Source organism: Balaenoptera physalus (assembly GCF_965194825.1).
Source record: "Balaenoptera physalus genome assembly, chromosome: 12".
Lineage (NCBI taxonomy): Eukaryota > Metazoa > Chordata > Mammalia > Artiodactyla > Balaenopteridae > Balaenoptera > Balaenoptera physalus.
The window spans coordinates 90249918-90269340 of NC_138897.1; the positions used below are offsets into that span (position 1 = coordinate 90249918).

Below are 19423 nucleotides of genomic sequence, written 5' to 3' on the forward strand. Positions count from 1 at the left end.
TGCTATTTTCTTTTTGGAGCACAAAGATAATTCAGTGAATTAGACTACTGCTTAAAATTCTTTTCAATGATTTAGTATCACTTAGGTTTTACCTATGCTAAGTAAATACATAATGTTTGGGGACATGCACACTTTTCAGGCACAGCCACCAATATATTTTAATCATTTAAAAATCTTTGGCTAAAATCAAATGTATTTCCAGGTGAAGGGAAGATGAGGATTAAAATCAAATCTCAAAGTGCTTAAAAATCCCCAAGAAAAGGTTTTTTCATCACTTTTAATATAGACACATATTTAAGGCCTGAAAGAACAGTTATAGAGGCATTTGCTTATTAGTAAGACAATATATTTTACCTTTTCAAATCAGAAATCTGAGTATGTGCATCAAGCAATTTGTTCTCAGTTTTATTTAATGTATCCTATGAAAATAAAGGAAAAATTCAGATAACTGAAGATAAATATTCAGATGTATTCCTTTTATTTTAAAATGCATAATATAAAACTAATCTAAGACTACACCAGAGAGCTACAAAGAAAATTATGCAGATACTCAGCAAGTATGGCATCAGCCACAGAGCCAATATACATAATTCAAGGGAAAAAATGAAGAGCAAAACACTGGTTTATACAAATAGCTGTGTGTAAGCCCCCTGTTTAATAAGCAAAGCCTCTTATGCTTTGCTTGATTAGAAACAGTGTTAAAATGGACATATTTTAAACACAAACTTGACTAAAACCTCAGTAAATGGCAAAGCGAATACCTGTAATGATGAGATTTCAGATATAACAATTGGCCCCTGAAACCCCAGACATCTTGGCTACCTAGCTATGCAGGCCTTTTCACTAACCTTGAATAATCACAACCCTGCATTTTATGCAACAACTTGGACCCCACTTACTTATTGTGGGGTTTCACTGAATTCAAATACGTAGATCCCAAACAGAGTTTTAATTAAGAATTTAAACATAATTAACTCAACCCCACAAAAGCTAATGTTTTGAAAAACAAAACCTTATATTTAAGTAGTATTAAATAATTATTTGCATTTGTATGGTATTTTACCCTCTTCTAAAAATTTCATCTCATCTCAAATGCAATAGCCATTCAATAAATATTTGTTAAATTAACAAATTCAACAAATTTGTGAGTTAAATGGGCAGATATTTGAAAATAAGGAAACTGACACGAGAGGATAAGTGAGCGGTCTAGTTCAAATAGCCAGATGGGGACAGAGGAGGGGAAGAGAAAGGGAGAAAGGGTCAGATCTCTCGACTTCTAAACTAATGCTTTTGCCCCGACAGGAAGTTCAGAACATGAATGATCAGCTGTTACCTTTACTCTCTCGTGTTCTTTTCCAAGGGACTCATACTCTCCTAAAAGCTACAAGGAAAAACAAAGAATTGCACCACAAAATTAAATATTATAATATCAACGGAGGGACAGTCTGTAAAATAACTGCCCTTACTCTTCAACGATGCCAGTGTCATGAAAGAAAAAGGTTAACACATTGTTTCAGATTAAAGGCAACTAAAGAGATGAGTGAATGGATCCTGGACTGGGGAAAAAGATGACATAAAGGAACAATTTGGATATGGACTGCATCAGTATTAGATTTCTTTATTTGGATAATTTTTCTGTGACTATGGATGTATTTCTCAGGAAACACATACCAAAAGTATACGAGTAAAGGGGCTCAATGTCTACAACTTACTCTCAAATGGTTCAAGAAAAAAAAAAATATATATATATATATATGTATGTGTGTGAAAAAATATATATATGTGACATGATAAAGCAAATATGGCAAAATGTTAACAACTGGTGATCCTAGGATATAGGAGTACGACAGTTCTTGCAAGTTTTCTGTAAATTTCAATTTATTTCAAAACAGAAAGTAAAACAAATAATTTATTTCAGTCAATGCCCTTTAAGTAAGCAGTATTTGAAAAGATTAAAATGTATTTGCATTGTTCTCTTTGGAATTGTTTGCACACTACCTTTTGTTAAGTTAGTTCCACAGAGTAAAGGTACAATCCCCAAAGTCTAATATAATTAGGTAATTTATTTAAAAATACATAAGTGAGACTTCTGGTGAAAGAAGAGAGATTCATCACAGGATTTTCTTTTTATCCAGAGATCCCACTAAGTTAACAATGAAGCAATTAAAGAGAAAACAAAAGAGGTAACAGCAACGAGTGAGAGATTTCAATGAAGATGCAACAAGGCTACAACTTCCAGAGTCTGAATAAAGGATGCTAATGGCAAGTAGGTTGATCTCTTCATAACCCTGAGAGGCTCACAACTTGAACCCCAGGTTCAGTGGTGGGCAGGGTTGAAGCACAAGGCTGACCACAGGAAACTGGTTCAAAGTCCTGGGTTAGAGCCCAGGGCCTTTTCCCATCCCATACAGCAGTGGACTGTTCAGCCAGGCAATAGGGCATAGAAGACATAACTGTGAGAGAAAAATGCAACTTTGGAAACACAAGTATGATAGCAGGGTGGGAGGGGGAGGCAAAGAGATAAAGAGAAAATGACTAAGGAAAAGTCTTCAAAAAAAAACCCACTTGACTCTCCCCTCCCTCACTGCCACCAGAGCCTGGCTGCTAGGTTCCAGACAAGAAACCAGAAGACTTTTCTTTGGGAAAACTGAACAACCCCAGAAAAAAAGACACATTCACACCTGGAGGTTCCCTAACCAAATGCCTGGTGCATCACTTACGACTGCTTGTAAGTGAAGGTACCAGGAAGTAAGTCCCATCTGTGCACACAGAGTCTCCAAATAGCTTTTTACTGCCTCCCTCTTAAATGTGAACCTACCAAAGAACCAACATTTGAAAAAAAAAATTCCATATGAAACAGACTTCAAATCAAAATGAAAGGTTAACTTAGAAGAAATAATGAACCAAAACTAAAGAAAAGTATCAAAAGAAAGCTATTATTGGGACCTCCTTGGTGGTCCAGTGGTAAAGAATCCGCCTTACAATGCAGGGGATGTGGGTTCGATCCCTGGTCAGGGAACTAAGGTCCCACACGCCACGGGGCAACTAAGCCCACATGCCACAACTACTGAGCTCGCGTGCCTCAACTAGAGCCCACATGCCGCAAACTACAGAGCCCACGTGCTCTGGAACCCAAAGCGCCACAACCAGAGAAGAGAAAACCTGCACGCCACAGCTAGAGAGAAGCCCATGCGCCACAACAAATGATCCCACGTGCCTCAACGGAGATCCTGTGTGCCGCAACTAAGACCCAACACAGCCAAAAATAAATAATAAATAAATCTTTAAAAAAAAAAGAAAGCTATTATTAATATCCTCAGAGAAATAACAATGTTATATTCACAAAACAAGAACAGAAAGCTTTGAAAAACTAGCAATCAGAGAATAAAGAGCTCTTAGAAAGTAAAAATGAGAAAAGACATAATTAATACTAAGACTGGAAGATAAAGGACAAAGAGGCCATGATGAACACTAAAACATAAGTAAGTCTTAGAGAATCAACCCATGCAATACAACATCTACTCATAAAGGTTCCAGAGAAAGAGAAGAGAGAGAGGCAGGAAATTAATAGAGAAATAACATCAGCAAGTTTTGTAGAACTAAAAGACATTAATTTCCAGATTGGAAGAACCTATGCCCCAAACACTGTCATGGACTATCAGAATACCAGGAATAAAAAGAAGATGCTAGAAAGCTTCCAGAAGGCTAGTCATGAAAGGCACTGTGTCTGTCAGGAAGCTCTTTCAGGACGCCTGTCCTTGGTACTCAGCCATTATGCTGCAAAGAAGCCCAAATGAGGCCACATGGAAGGAAACATGGAAAGAACTGCAGCCTTAGTTGACAGCCATCATCAAAGGCCCCAGCTTCTGAGTTTCCAGCTAAGGTCCCAGATAATGCTGGGCCGAGATAAGCTGTCCCTGTTAAGCCCAGTCCAAGTTCCTAGACCACCGAGCCCATGAGCAGAATATGTCCAGTTTGGGGGTCATTTGTTTTGCAGCTCTGGTAACTGCAACGACACCCTAGAGGTACTTGCACACATTGGCAGAGGAGATACATACAGGAACGGTCATGGGAGTGCTGCTCATAGCAGCAACAAAAAGAAACTGGAAGCAGGAAAATGGATAAATAAATTGTGGAATACTCACACAATGGAATACTACACAGGGATGAAAACAAGTGAATTAGTGCTGTATGTATCAGCTTGGATAAGTCTTACAAAGGAAAAGAAGTTTCAGAACAGTAAATACAGTATGATAGCATTTATAGTTTTAAGATATGCCAAACAAACAACACTGACTAAGCAACCATACAAACATGATGATACAAAGACAGACATTTACTTCTAAGAAGGCAGAGGTAATCAGAAAAGGTACATGGAGGGCCTCAACGGCATCTACGGTATTTTAATTCTTAAGGTGGGTGGTGGGTCTACATGTATGTGTTATATTATTCTTTATACCTTTGTATATACCAGAAATATTTCACATACAAATGTTTAAATAAAAACTACATGTATCAACACAGCAAATCTTAGAAACAATGTTGAGAGAGAAAAACAGGTGGTAGAAGGATACAGTGCAATACAATTCACATATGGTTTACAAACATACAAAACATTACTATATATTGTTTAAAACAACGTGCATATATAGTAGAAGTAAAAAGAACAGAGTGGGGATAACCAAGAGCACATTTAGCATAGCAGGCACCTCTAGGGTGGGAGGGAGAGGAGTAGAAAAGTGTCTTTCAACCGTATCTACGGATGGCCAGTATATGGGGATTTAATGCATTACTCTATACCTTTCTGTGTGCTTAAAATATTTGACATGATAAATGTGGGAAAAGTCAGTGTTATCCCTGGAAATATTCATGTAATTTCAGCTGAAAACAACATTCTACCTATCCTTTGTGCTTCACTGCTACTCAAATAATGATGGGTTTTTAATTAAAGGCAATGACATCCCAGAAGCAATGAACATACCTAGATCTTAAGTTTCTAAATACCATCTTCCACTTAAAGGAACCAGGGCTCCAGGGAAAAATGACGGACTTAGGGCCGGGGCTAGAAAAGTACAAGATGGGCCTGGAACATCCGGCTGTGGCAGGAAGTCTAGATGTGCTCAAAGAATGACGGGAACCTGTCAAAAGGCCACAGAAGCCAGCTTCACACGTACCCCCTCAGGCCAAAGCTAAGACAAAGCATCAAAATAATAAATAGTAAAAAAGACTACCTCACTGAATAAAATAAGCATCCATGAGTCCACGCTGATAAGCAGAAATAAAGAAGAAAGGAAGACTACTCCCTGCAGTAAAATGTAGAGGGACTCACAGAATTAGAAAAAACACCCTTTGGCAGCCGCCACAGTAATTAGTGGTTTCAGGCAAGACATATCAGGGCACGCTACAGCTAGTGGGTAAAAGTTTGATGAGAAAAAGGTGATTTACAGAGTCTTAAATTACCCTCTCATAAGTTACATGTTCACTGCAGTGGGGGCGGGGCAGGATATAACTTTACAGTGGAGACCCCTGGCAAACCCCACCTTCACCAAGTGACCGGAGTTGACACTCACACAGTTCCCACAGGCTTCCTAACCGGAAGTGCTAAGAGGGGCTCCTGTGCATCACGACAACCCAATCTAACTGCGAAGAAACACACACCCAAACTAAGGACCATTCCATTCCACAATGTGCTGGCCAACGGACTCTCTGTGATGACAGATGCGGTCCCCATGCGCTGCCCAACACCGCAGCCACTACCTACGTGTGACCGCTGAGCACTTGAAATGTGGCCAGTGCAACTGGGGAACTGAACTGTTTGTTTTACTTAACTGTAATCAGTGTAAAGTTAAATAGTCACATGTGGCTAGAGGCTACCATGTTAGACGGCGTAGTTCTATAAAATAATTAGTCTATGATCTTCAAAGAGTTTTAAGGTTATAAAAGACAGAAAAACTGAGGATCTGCTCTAGGTTAAAGAAGATAAAAGAGATGTGACAACTCAATGCAACATGTAGTCCTGGATTGGATCCTGAACAAGGGAAAAAAAGTTTCTTTTGGTATAAGGAATACTTGTGGTATAATTTGCAAAAAATTGAATGGCATGTATAAATTAGATTACTATATTAATGTTAATTTCCTAATTTTGCTATGGTTATATAAAAGACTGCCCTTGTTTTTAAGAAATAGACCTTGAAGTATTTAGAGAGGAAGATGCATTATATCTCTAACTTACTCTAAAAAAGTTTGGAAAAAAAAATTTTTTTTTTTTTTGAAAAAATCTTTAGACTATATGTGGACCGAATGACAAAGCACATATTATAAAATGTTAACTTTCAGAATCTAGGGGAAGGGTATATGAAAATTATTCACACAATTTTTGCAACTTTCTGTAGGTCTGATGTTAAGAAATACAAGTTTTAAAAACCAGGAGCTCATGTACTCACACACACTAAAATTATACTATTAATGTGTATGAATGAGAACAGTAATAACCAAACCATGTAAAGTTCTAAACAAATATGGCACACTGAACGGAGTGTTCATATGCACTCCCTCCTGAAACTTTACTAAAATGACTATAAAGGAATAAAAAACATAGGGCTTGCTGGTATGATATGCCCAAAATGGTACTTTACCTCTGTGATTTTCCTCCTAATAACCCTAGTCTAATCATGAGAAAAATATTAGACAAATCCCAAGGGACATACTGCAAAATACCTGCCCAGTTCTCCTCAAAACTGTCAAGATCATGAAAAACAGGAAAAGTCTGAGAAACTGTCACAGCCAAGAGGAGCCTAGGAAGACATGAAGACCACATGTAATCTGGTCTGCTAGAGGGAGTCCTGGAGCAGAAAAAGAACATTAGGAAAAAAGCAAGGAAATCTGAATAAACTGTGGTGTTTACTTAATAATAATGTATCAATATTGGCTCATTGGGACTTCCCTGGTGGTCCAGTGGGTAAGACTCCCCGCTCCCAATGCAGGGGGCCGGGGTTCGATCCCTGGTCGGGGAACTAGATCCCGCATCCATGCTGCAACCAAGAGTCCACATGCCTTAACTTAGAAGGCTGCATGTGGCAACTAAGACCTGGAGCAGCCAAAATAAACAAACATTAAAAAAAAAAAAAATTGGCTCATTAATTGTGGCCAAGGTATCATACTAATGCAAGATGTTAATAACAGGGGAAATGGTGTGGGGCATATGGGAACACTCCACTATCTCCTCAATTTTTCTGTAATTCTAACTGTTCTAAAAAATAAAGTATTTTTTAAAAAGTAAAGTGTGACTGCAACTATAAAAGTTTTCAGATATGGAAGGCCTCAAAATTTGTCTCTTATGCCTTCTTTTTCTCAGGAGATGTACTCTAGCAAAACAGAGTTAAACCAAGAAAGAAGATATAGAATCCACACAAAAGGACAGATTCAATACAGGAAAGAAGCGAAGACAATTCCCAGGATGATGACAAAGGCAAGTCCTAGAAATCTGTGTATCAGACCTCAAGGGCAATCAGTTCAGACTGAAGCAAAGATACTGGGGAGGCAGGAGGAAAGGAAGTGCTATGCATGTAAAAAAACTAAGCAAGCAGATAAAAAGACAAGGCAATTAATTTAAGTCTAGGAAAAATAAAAATTGTAAGAGAAAGGAAATGCAATCACTGAACACTGCAACTTAGCTCTGAAAAATATTTGCACAGACATAAGAAACACTGAATTCTGATTCATTTATAAATGATAATATATCATATTTAAAGTCTAAGACACCACTAACTAGAAATCATGCTATTTAATATTATTTACTAAAATACTAAGAGGAAAAAGTGCTGCCAATTAAAATATGACACTATAAAGATGAATTCCAATTTCTGAGTTGTTCAAATGTAAAAGAATAAGCTTCTCAGAATCAATTTAATATATCAATCACATTGGAAAGAGGGGGGGAGTGTTTGTTTGGGGAGCAAATGGTATAAGAAAGCTACACTGTGACCTTGCACAGAGGGTAGTCAATATATAATGTCTGAAACTGACAGGGAAAAAAAAAGAGCAATGTAAGTTTGTTACTTAGAAACATGGAGCAAAACTTTAGAAGGAATGGCTAAAAGAGCTGAAAATAATGGCTTCTAGGGTAGAGGACTCCAAGATAGGGAGAGGTGAAGAAGATTGCTGTTTCTCATTTGATATTTGACCATTTAAACCATTTACATGTATTACCTTCATGAAAATAAATTTTAAAAAACAAAGCAGCAAGAATCAAATCTAAAGCTATGAGGAAGAAAATATCAACAGCCGAAATACTTTCAGATTTTACTTAAAAAAAAAAAAAAAAAAACCTAAGCCAGTTTCAATGTTATACAAATCTAAATTTTAAGTGAAATTAAATCAAAGTGAAAAATTTTATCAAGCCTGTTCTAAATCTGGTCCACTGTACCTGCCAGACACACAGATGTTGCTTTAAGATAGCTCAAAGGCTGCCCTGCTAGAAACAGAAAGGTGTGGGAGTGACACCATAGTTCTGAAAGCCCTGACTTCCTGCTTTAAGATAAGACCCAACTAACTCGATCAGAAAAGTATACGTATATTTGCAGCTACAGCAAAGTTACATAAAATGAAAATAAACATGGAAAAAATCATAATAGCTTGTAAGACTACAATATCTGAAATTACTTTTAGCCAACCACGTCACTGAGTTACTTGTCACTTACATCTTGAAACATTTTATTTTCTTGTTTTAGTCTTGCTTCTTTATCATCTGAGAGTTTGTAAGCATTCTCAAATGCCTCTTCTAAATCCTGAAGTCTAGATTTCAGTCGAATGATGGTATTGTCTTTTTCTTTATTACTTGTTCTCATTTCCTCAATTCGTTCCTGCAAAATTTTGGAGGCACTGCTGGCTGCACTGAAGCGTTCTCTAAGATCATTCTACAAAACAAAGACAAGGATAATACATTGTTTTTAATAATAATAAAAAAAATAGATGTCTTAATAGCAGCTAATAATCTGTGGACATTAAATATAAAAGAAAAGTAATAAAACAAAACACATAAATGGAAATGAACAAATTTGATATTCTGTTATATCCTGGGATGGAGACTAGAAAGGATTACCCTATAGAATAATACACAGAAAACCACTGTCTGAGGCATTCTGATTCCAGGACTCACCTGTAGATGACTTTAATGAGGAAAAATAACCATGGCTATTAGGGAAATGATTCCAAAAGCATAGCTGGAATTTGTTGCCCCACATTAATATTTAGAGGGACAAAAAGCATTTCTTACCCTATTCTCTCACTTACAATGAAAATAAAAGAGAAAATTCAAAACATCTGATATGTCAATATTCATTCAACAATCATTAATTGCAAATCCACTAGATGGCAGGCACTAGGGTGCTAGAAATATAAGATTAACAAGAGGACTTCCCTGGTGGCGCAGTGGTTAAGAATCACCTGCCAATGCAGGGGACACGGGTTCAAGCCCTGGCCCGGGAAGATCCCACATGCCACGGAGCAACTAAGCCCGTGCACCACAACTACTGAGCCTGCGCTCTAGAGCCACAACTACTGAATCTGTGTGCCACAACTACTAAAGCCCATGCGCCTAGAACCCATGCTCCACCTCAATGAGAAGCCCACGCACCACAATGAAGAGTAGCCCCTGCTCACCGCAACTAGAGAAAGCCCGTGGGCAGCGAAAGACCCAGCACGGCCAAAAATAAATAAATCAATTAATTAAAAAAAAAAAAAAAAAAAAAAGATCAACAAGAAAGAAAGGTCCCTGACTTCATGAAGTTTATAGTTTAGGAGGAGACAAAGATAACTTAAAAAAACATCAAAACTATCCCGGTTTCAGCACCAAAAAACAACAAAAAACAACAAACAAACAAAAAACCCAAAGACAAAGAAACAATGTCTAGAATATAACTGGCATTTTGCAGCAAAACACTGTTTGTAAAATTATGCACAGAAGAATAAAACTTGGTAATGCATGGGAAAGAAAAGTTATTTAAGAGGAAAAGGTTAAGCATTCCTAGTTATACACCCAAGAAAGCTGAAAATGCATCCACATAAAATCTTGAAAATATAAATGTTCGTAGCACTATCATTCATAATAGCCAAAAAGTGAAAATAACCCAAACATCCATCACCTGATGGATGGATAAACAAAATGTGGTGTATCCATACTACAGAATATTACTCAGCCATAAGAAAGAGCGAAGTCCTGGTCCATGCTACACTATGGATAAACCTTGAAAACCTGATGCTCAGTGAAAGCAGCCAGACACACAAGGTCACATATGGTTTGATTCTATTGACATCAAATACCCAGAATAGGTAAACCCATAGAAGCAGAAGGCAGAGTAGTGGTTGCTCATGGCTGAGAAGAGCATGTATTGGGGGGAGGTGGCTAAGAGGTTTGGGGTTTCTTTCTGAGTGAGAAAATGTTCTAAAATTAATTGTGGTGATAGTCGCACAAATTTGTGAATATACTAAAGGCCACTGAATTGTACACTCTAGAAGGATGAGTTTCATGATATGCAAATTATATCCCAAATAAAAAATAAAATTTTTAGAGGGTAAAAGTTTATAGTATCATATGAAGCCAGCAGCATTCAAAATATAAACGTAACAATAAGACATCCTAAAGGAGAAGACAAGCAACATATAACCAATGTTTTTATAAAACTATTCATTTGTCTCTAAAGTTCAATTAATAAAAAAGCTTACATTTTTAACACTAAGCCACTAGAACAGAAAATAGAGTACTTACTTACCACTTCTCTTTCCAGCAAGTTATTCTTATTTTCAAGTGTTCTCACACGACTAGTAGCTTCATTCAGAGCACTATCTAACTGGCCACATCTAGAAACCATATATTGAAACAAAACAATCAGAGACAAAATCCTTTCTCTTAAAAGTATTATAAAAATCTAACTGATTCTCCAATATGTTACGTAAAACAAATTCTCCAATGTTAGCCAAGACTAAGGATGCCATTTTAGTAAAATATACCCAATGAACCTGATATTATAGTATCCGGAAAAAATTAAAAATGATCTGAAAAGATCCCTAAGAAATATTAGGTGAACAAAGCAAGATATGAGCAGGTATTTGTACATTCACATTCATAGCAGCATAAATTCACAATAGCCAAAAGATGGAAGCAACCTAAGTGTCCACCAAGGGATGAATGGATCTAAACAAAATGCAGTGTGTGTGTGTGTGTGTGTGTGTGTGTGTGTGTGTGTGTGGTGTGTGTACAATGAAGTATTATTCAATGTTAAAAAGGAAAGAAATTCTGACACATGCTACAACATGGAAGAACCTCAAGGACATTATGCTGAGTGAAATAAACCAGACACAAAAGGACAAACACTGTGATTCCATTTATACAAGGTACCCAGAAGCATCAAATTAATAGAGACAAAGTAGAATGATGGTTGCCAGGGGCTGGAGGGAGGGGGTAATGGGGAGTTATTGTTTTATGGGTACAGAATGACAGTTTTGCAAGATAAAAAAAGTTCCGGAAATGGATACTGGTGACAGTTGCACAGCAATGTGAATGCACAATGCCAGTGAACTGTAAACTTAAAAATAGTTAAAATGGTAGATTTTGTTATTTTATCACATTAAAAAATAAAAATTAAATATGCAAGATATAGAAAACTGCATAAAATAACTTGATCTATGAAGAAAATATATATGTATATGCATTACAATTTCTGGAGGGATGCAAAAAATTAAGTCTAGGATGTGAAAATAGAAGATGGGGTAGAAAGACTTCGTATTAAATCCTTCTGTACTATTTCAAATCAGCATGAATGTTATTCTTATAATTAAAGACTTTCTTTGTAAAGTTAATTACCATAGAACCTCAAAATAAGAAAATACATGGAAGAATTTGGTCACCATTTTGAATCAGTGTTCAATGATGTGTTGCGAATAAAAGCTAATACTTATTCGGCACTGACTACACACTCAGTCTATGTTAAGCACTTTGCATTCATCCTCACAATCCTGTGAGTTAGGACTGCCATCATTCCCATTTGACAGATGAGAATACAGAGACAGAGAAGTTAAGTTTCTCCAGAGTCACACTGGGATTCTAAGCCAGGCAGTCTGGCTCCAGAGTCATGCTCCTACCCGCTATGCATTAATGCCTTGCAGAAATGAAATACTGATGAAACTGTTCTTGAAACAAAGATCACTAAATAGTCAAGTGTTGCTGTGTTGTTATTTTTCTGTTGTAATTACCTCACTGATTCCCGTATGCCAGAGATCTCATCCCCCAAGTTGCAATTGTGTGACAATATAAGTGTTAATGGTCCCATCTGCAATAGCAGTGGGATTCCCCAATTTGCAATTCTGAAATCTGAAAAAATTGCTGTGTATACTGACAACATAATATTGGTTTTTGTCTTAGGTAAATCATTTTTCCAGTTCTAAATAACTGCAACTTCCCATTTTGTTTCTACTGTGTTCTGTAACACAGTTTTATATGGTAAGCCAAATCAAGCCCTTTAGGGGTAGTGGTAGGAGAAAATAATGCATTGCTCTTCATTTGCACGCTATCAGTACATTTACTCCACTACCTAGATTGCTGTTGTTACTGTTATAACACGACCACTTATTTAAAACCCTGACTTCCAATTTGCTCCTCCTACATTCTCTCACTGCTCCGTGTGCTCTAGTAGCTTCTAGACATAAAGATGTTTTAATTAGCTCCCCTTCTTTGGCACCCCGTCTTTGACCTAACAAGGTCTACTGGTCGGCTTCTTTCAGACTTCTGTTTTCCAACAGGAAGTACCTGTGGTCATCTGTGCCTTCTTTAAAAACAAAACAAAACAAAAATAAAAACCAACTTCTCCCAGCCTGGTATCTACTCTTTTCTTTTTGTCCTAGAAAACCTAAAACTGGCCTTTTTTCCTGGCTCTTTTCAAAGTACTTCTCTGCCATTGTACCCCCATCGCCACCACCAACAGCAAAATGGAAGCTACAGAAAGGATCAGGATCAAGACAGCATGTTAACTACCACAGCGACCACACGCTAGTACAAAAGCTAGTTTTCCTGGCGTCCCTGGTGGCGCAGCGGTTAAGCATCCACCTGTCAATGCAGGGGACACGGGTTCGAGCCCTGGTCCAGGAAGATCCCACATGCCAGAGAGCAACTAAGCCCGCGCTCCACAACTACTGAGCCTGCGCTCTAGAGCCCGCGAGCCACAACTACTGAGCCCTTGCCACAACTACTGAGCCCATGTGCCTAGAGCCCTTGCTCCACAACAAGAAAAGCCACTGCAATGAGAAGGCTGTGCACCGCAACAAAGACCCAACACAGCCAAAGAGATAAATAGATAAATAAATAAATAAAAGCTAGTTTTCCTAGAATTCTCCAAGTTAAACTGTTAACTGGATCAGATTTCAGTTCCTTCCCAATCTTTTCTCAAGGGGTTTTGTCTTTTTTGCCCTAGAGAAGACTTTGCTGTCACCTAGACACCATCAGTTTTCAATCTGTTTAATTCCATTTGTAAAGTATGTTGCAAGTACGCTGTTATTTTTTAATTTTTTTAATTTTTTTTGGCCGTGCCTCATGGCATGTGGGATCTTAGTTCCTTGACCAAGGATCGAACCCAAGCCACCTGCATGGAAGCATGGAGTCTTAAATTAACCACTGGATAGCCAGGGAAGTCCCTCAGGTATGCTGTTATTAATATTAGTAAAAGCATCAAATTTTGTAAATGATTCTCTCCCTAAAATAAGTGGAAAGCTATCCCTAGTATAAGACCATTCTCCCCTGTGTGTCTATGGTTTTTTTGAATGAGATAACTGTTTCCACAGGTTCAAGAGTGTCTGGGTTAAAGTTATGCATATCTGGGTATGACGAAAGGTTGAGAACTGCCCCAGGACATCAATCATAGCCTTATTAGGGAATCCGTAGAGCATTAACCCTCCCATAAATGACATTCCTTTACATATACAAAATCTGCTCAAGTATCTCAGTATTTCGCCCACACAAAACAAATGTCCTCATCAATTATCAGTGTTTTGTAAGAGGATGGCTCAAATCTTTATTTTTTGGCTGCACCCACGGCTTGCGGGATTTTAGTTCCCCAACCAGGGATTGAACCCGGGCCCTAAGCAGTGAGAGCAAGGAGTCCTAACCACTGGACTGCCAGGGAATTCCCTCAAATCTTTAAAAATAATTACTTAGGCAAACATGTTTCTGTGTGAAAATTTTCAAATCTAAAGCACACGTTTTCAAAGTGTTTTAACATCACAATATATTATACTTTAGGGAAAATAATATATCCAAGTTGGAGAAACACTAACTTTACAGTTAAATTATAAGTCTTAACCTGTCTACAAGAATTTGATTGGTTTTCTTCCAATCTTCAACTGCAGAAATTTCTTTTGCCTCCAGTTTCTGTTTCAAACTATTTATTTCTGATTCATAATAAGCTCGAAGATCTGCTATGTGTCGAGCATGCTTTTCCTTCAGGTTCTGCCTAACCCTGTTGGTGAGAGGAAAAAACATCATTTAGGAAGCATCTCCTCACTATCTCGATAAGAAAAACCAAGAACATAATGATTCTCATACACAAAAATACAGGCTTTTTCCTTTATACACCCACAGAAAATATAATAGATTAATACACAAAACGACTACTAATAAAGCAAAAGAAAAAAAAAGACATTATATTTTAGATGGTCTACCTTATAAACATATTATCTTTTTAATTTTTTATACATTACTGAAGTTCAATAAAAACAATTTCCATAAAAAAAAAACAAACAATTTTCATCATTCAAACAGACATCATAAAAAACCTATTGACATTACAAGCCATTCACTGAAATACATACTTAGACAATATCACAGGATCTTCCAGGGAAGTCAGTGAAATGCATTCTGGGACACCACTGGCTGTACCTGGAAGCTGGGACTGACTGACTGAGGCAAAAGGTACCAGGCCAGTGTTTTCTTCATCTACACTGTTGACTGAGATGTCGTTACTACCAATAGTATATACTGCAGGAAACGTGGAACTGGTCCTACTTTCATTTTGGAACGCATGATTTTTCCAAGAGTCCACTGGAGAAACTTTTGTATTTGAAGGATATTTTGGGAATCCAGATAACTGAGAAGTAACATGACTTGCTTGTGAAAACGAGTCTATGTCAGAGTGACTAGCCATACTAGGTTCTAGAACAGAGTCCGGTGAGAAGGATATTCTGTCATCAAGGGCATTCAAAAAGCCATGTGGCTGAATCCCTGAAATCTGCTGACTTGGCTTCATGTGTAATGTTGGGTCTAGAGTCAGTACCTAGAAATAAGACAGACAACAGTAAGCTCTCGCCCTCTGTACTCAGTTTTTGTTTTTCAAGTGAGTAGGCTTTAGATCTCCTAGGGAAAAGGAAGCTCAAGATGAGAGTTAAGAGTCATGAGGCATCTTTCATTGTCACTCAGCAGAGTGCTGTCAACTTTACCTCCGGTGGATGATTTGGGTTGGAAGCAGAAGGGAGATTCCTCTCAGGTAACTGCTTATTTTCCCTCTGTTTTTTATGATAAATATCCTTCAGTGATGGTAGCTTCATCTCATTACTAGTATTAGACTTAAAGATACGAAACAAAATTATTTAAATATTATCAACGAATCAATGATGAAAAAAGTTTACTTTCCTGATATCAAGATCAGCACCATAAAAAGATTTTTGAAAAATTTAAAATAAACTGAGATGCCAGACTGCCAGATTTGTAATAAGAGTTTGGAAGTCATTACCTATTATGAGGCTCCCTCAGAATGAAAAAATTTTCATACCCTCTAACAATAAATATTACGGGGATAATTTAAACCTAAGATATTTAGCAGCCTAAGAACACTTCCAAAGAATAAAATCCTTGGTAATCTCCTTACTCAAAATAAGAACCAAGTTTTGAGGTAAGAAAAGACTTCATAATGAATGAAGGAATCAGAGCAAGAAAACTTCTGGCCAGATTAATTTCCTGTGACTCAAAGGGACAGGTGTCAAAAGGTGGAGTTCCCCAGCTCTGTAGTTATATTCGTGTTTAAGAGTTGGCAGACAACAAGAAGTGTTAAGAAAGAAGTTACCCAATGAAAATAAGACCCTTTTTAATTAGTAAAATAAGAAGATACGGGGACTTCTCTGGTGGCACAGTGGATAGGACTCCTCACTCCCAATGCAAGGGACCCGGGTTTGACCCCTGGTCGAGGAACTAGATCCCACATGCATGTTGCAACTAAGAGTTTGCATACCACAACTAAGGAGCCCACATGCCGTAACTAAGACCCCATACAACCAAATAAATAAATAAATATTTTTTTAAAAAAAAGAAGAAGAAGATACAATCCTAACTTCTACAGCTGAAATCAGGGCTTCGCTACACTGGAAGTGTTACAAACCTAAACTCCAAATATTAGAATACTGGGCTTAAATTATTTCAACGTGGGACTTATTGTAGGGCATGACAGGGGTACCATTTAACCCTGGGCCTCAAATTTAAACCGTGGACATTCTCTCAAATGAGATTACAGATTCAGCGAGAGATACATTGAAAGCACTGAAAGAACACATTCGTCCTATAGCTTTAAACTTTTAAACTGTCCCATTTCCAGATCCTACATAGACAGACTGCAGAGCACCATGAACTAATGTTTTTTTTAATAAACTCTATAACTAGCTTGTGAAAAAGACAATTAATTATACTTTTTGTGTGTGCATTAAAGGCATTAATTTGTTAAATGTAAACACTTAAAATTTACCACAATTTCTATAATCCTGCTTTGAAATTTTACTTTTTATATACCAACAACCTGGAAGCCTTTTCAAGCACTGAAATCTATGCCAAGCAGCAGCTCTTGGACTATGGCTACAGCCTGAGGAATCCTGCCCTGGGTGAACAGTTGCAACTATTCTATTTAGAGCTCATTGTAATACGAGGTAATATTTTTCACCACCTTTGTTTTTTGGTGTGTCGAGTGGCTTGTGGGATGTTAGTTCCCCGACAAGGGACTGAACCCAGGCCCTCGGTAGTGAGAGCTCAGCGTCCCAACCACTGGACTGCTAGGGAGTTCCCTTTTCACCACTTTTATGATTTCTCTTCTTGTCATATTTTAACATCTCTGAAGTGAGGATGTCTCTTGTAATTAACAGCATCTTACAAATGCCTTTGGTCAAGTAGCAGCTGTGACATAATTGTCACTGCCTGCTCATAAGCAAATAAAAAAGCTTTCAAAATTGGCCAAATAGGTGTCAGCAGCTTGGAAGAAAATCCTAGAGGCTACGCTGGAACCCCTGAGAAGCAGTATTTAAGTGACAGCGAATTAGACATGTTTAGCAACATTCCCCATCTGAGAGTCAAAAGCAGGCCAGTCCTACATAACTACTAAGCCAGGTAAAAACTCAGCACCAAGGCCTTTCATCCTTTTTTAAAGAAATGCCAAGTCACCAACGCTCTTGGTGGCCGGAGGGAAATGGCATGTGGAAAACACAGAAACCAACACTGACTTAAAAAGAAAGGAGTGTGGAGTGTAAGCTCCTGTAGGTAAAGAAGTTTCAACTGATTTACTTCATTTATATTATCCATAAGTATGTACGAGAATTATAGGATAAAAATATATGTTTACGTCTACAAAATATAAATTCTAAGGGATAAGAAAGCATTGTATCCATCTGATTGATGAATTTTTTTTCTTGGTAGAATATGAAACAGGAAGTCTTAAAATTGATGGCAACTTTATATTTTGAGTCAACAAAATATAGTGTTAATTTACTGATGTTGAAGACCAAGAAACACACACAGTGAGCCCTGTAACTGCAAAGCCCACTGCGTCTCCCAGACCCCTCAATCTCACTTCCCCCACCCTTCCTTCTTAGTGTTTATCTGTCTCTGTTTTCCTCCTTTCCTGAAGGACAGAATGCTGGTTCCCACCCTCTCTGGGACTCCGATGTCCAAAAATACACTGGTCCCACGTTGTCCTGTCCGTCTATGCCTGTCACTCGTGTTTACAGCTCTCCTGGTTACTTTAATTGTATCTCTCCTTTCCTCCAACCTATTCTCTCATCTCCTGATCTAAACACAGAAGGGAGATATATACATCGATGTACACATACTGGATATTTTTATTTCTTTGCTCTGAAGTCAACAAAATATTTACATTTCTTGCTCAAAGAAAATCAAAACAGCAAATTAAATTGCTCATAATTATGATACAAACGGATCAGTGGGAGGGTGTAACAGAACAGAAAATCAAAACCACGTCTGGGAACGGGGGAAGAAGTTTATTTGTGTACCTACTGTATTTAAAATAGTGGGCACAAAACCATGTCATTTAATTTCACAAAACACTAACCAGGCATTTTTAATTCCATTTTTAAGTAACGTTCCTACGATCACATAGGCAGTGAATGACAAGAGACCAAATCTGAAAGCAGGCGGATATGATTTAAAGCCCATGCATTTTTCTGTATATCAGAAATTAAAAAATACGAACTTTGTAAATGAAATAGTGTATACAACTGTATAACACAAATACACACGTGCATCGTGGGTTATTAAATTACCTGGCTTGGTGATACATCCGTGGAGGAGGCTGGAACAAACGTCTTCTCTAAAGTCTCAGGCAGAGAGTGATACATGTCCTTCTCCTTCAGTTTCCAGTAAGTCAGTCCTAATGTGAACAAATACACAGAATAGATAAGGGTGAGGAAAAAGAACAAAAATGCTTTCTAGAGTAACTTATTTCTACCTAAAGAAAATTAAACATGGGAAGTATGTGTTCTAGAATAACTTATTTTTACCTAAAGAAAATTAAATACGGGAAGTTTTTGGCTATCTGGATAGAGGAAATTGAATTTGGAAGGGAAAAAATTCACATAAATGCCTTGCCATGTAAGAGTCCTAACTTAATGATCCAAATATTTTAAACTGAACTATCATATTATTAAAAGTCAAGATAAACTCATGCAATTTAAAATATATTTTTTTAAAAGACAATTCCTTTATGCACAGTACAGACTTACATAGAAGCAATCTAAAGAATTCAATAATTCAAATCCTTATTGAGCGTTTACTGTACCAGCTGGGGAGGAGGAGGCGAGAAGAGCAAGCCGTGCACTGTAAGTCAATCATGCAGTACACACAGCATGTCAGAAGGTGGTAAGCACTCTAGTAAAACGTAAAAATCAGTGTAAGGGAATATGCAGTGCGTGGGGAAGGGAGGGCAGGCGCTCTTTTTGAATAGGGTGGTCAAGGATGGCCGTGTTAGCCATATACGAGGGAGCTCCCCCGCAAGGGGCGGGGGAGAACATTCCACACACAGGAAGCAGCCAAAGCAAAAGCCCTAAAATGAGAACTTATCTGGCATATTTGAGCAAACAGCCTCTCCACTGAAGCAGAAAAAGGGAGAGA

The 19423-nt window shown here is 37.7% G+C and overlaps 1 protein-coding gene across 16 annotated transcripts in view; it reads right to left on the bottom strand.

Moving 5' to 3' along the window:
- The window catches only part of MPHOSPH9 (M-phase phosphoprotein 9), a 54592-nt gene that overhangs the window by 18380 nt on the left and 16789 nt on the right, over window positions 1–19423 (bottom strand). For 14 of the 16 annotated variants that reach the window (XM_082418203.1, XM_082418195.1, XM_082418202.1 and 11 more), the window contains 8 exons: window positions 18577–18683; window positions 15481–15606; window positions 14857–15317; window positions 14349–14504; window positions 10770–10857; window positions 8700–8915; window positions 1334–1381; window positions 355–419 (listed from right to left, as the gene is read on the bottom strand). In XM_082418203.1, the coding sequence (XP_082274329.1) occupies window positions 355–419; window positions 1334–1381; window positions 8700–8915; window positions 10770–10857; window positions 14349–14504; window positions 14857–15317; window positions 15481–15606; window positions 18577–18683 (1267 nt within the window). The remainder of the gene's footprint in view (window positions 1–354; window positions 420–1333; window positions 1382–8699; window positions 8916–10769; window positions 10858–14348; window positions 14505–14856; window positions 15318–15480; window positions 15607–18576; window positions 18684–19423) is intronic. The other 2 variants (XM_082418208.1, XM_082418198.1) reach the window with 1 other exon arrangement.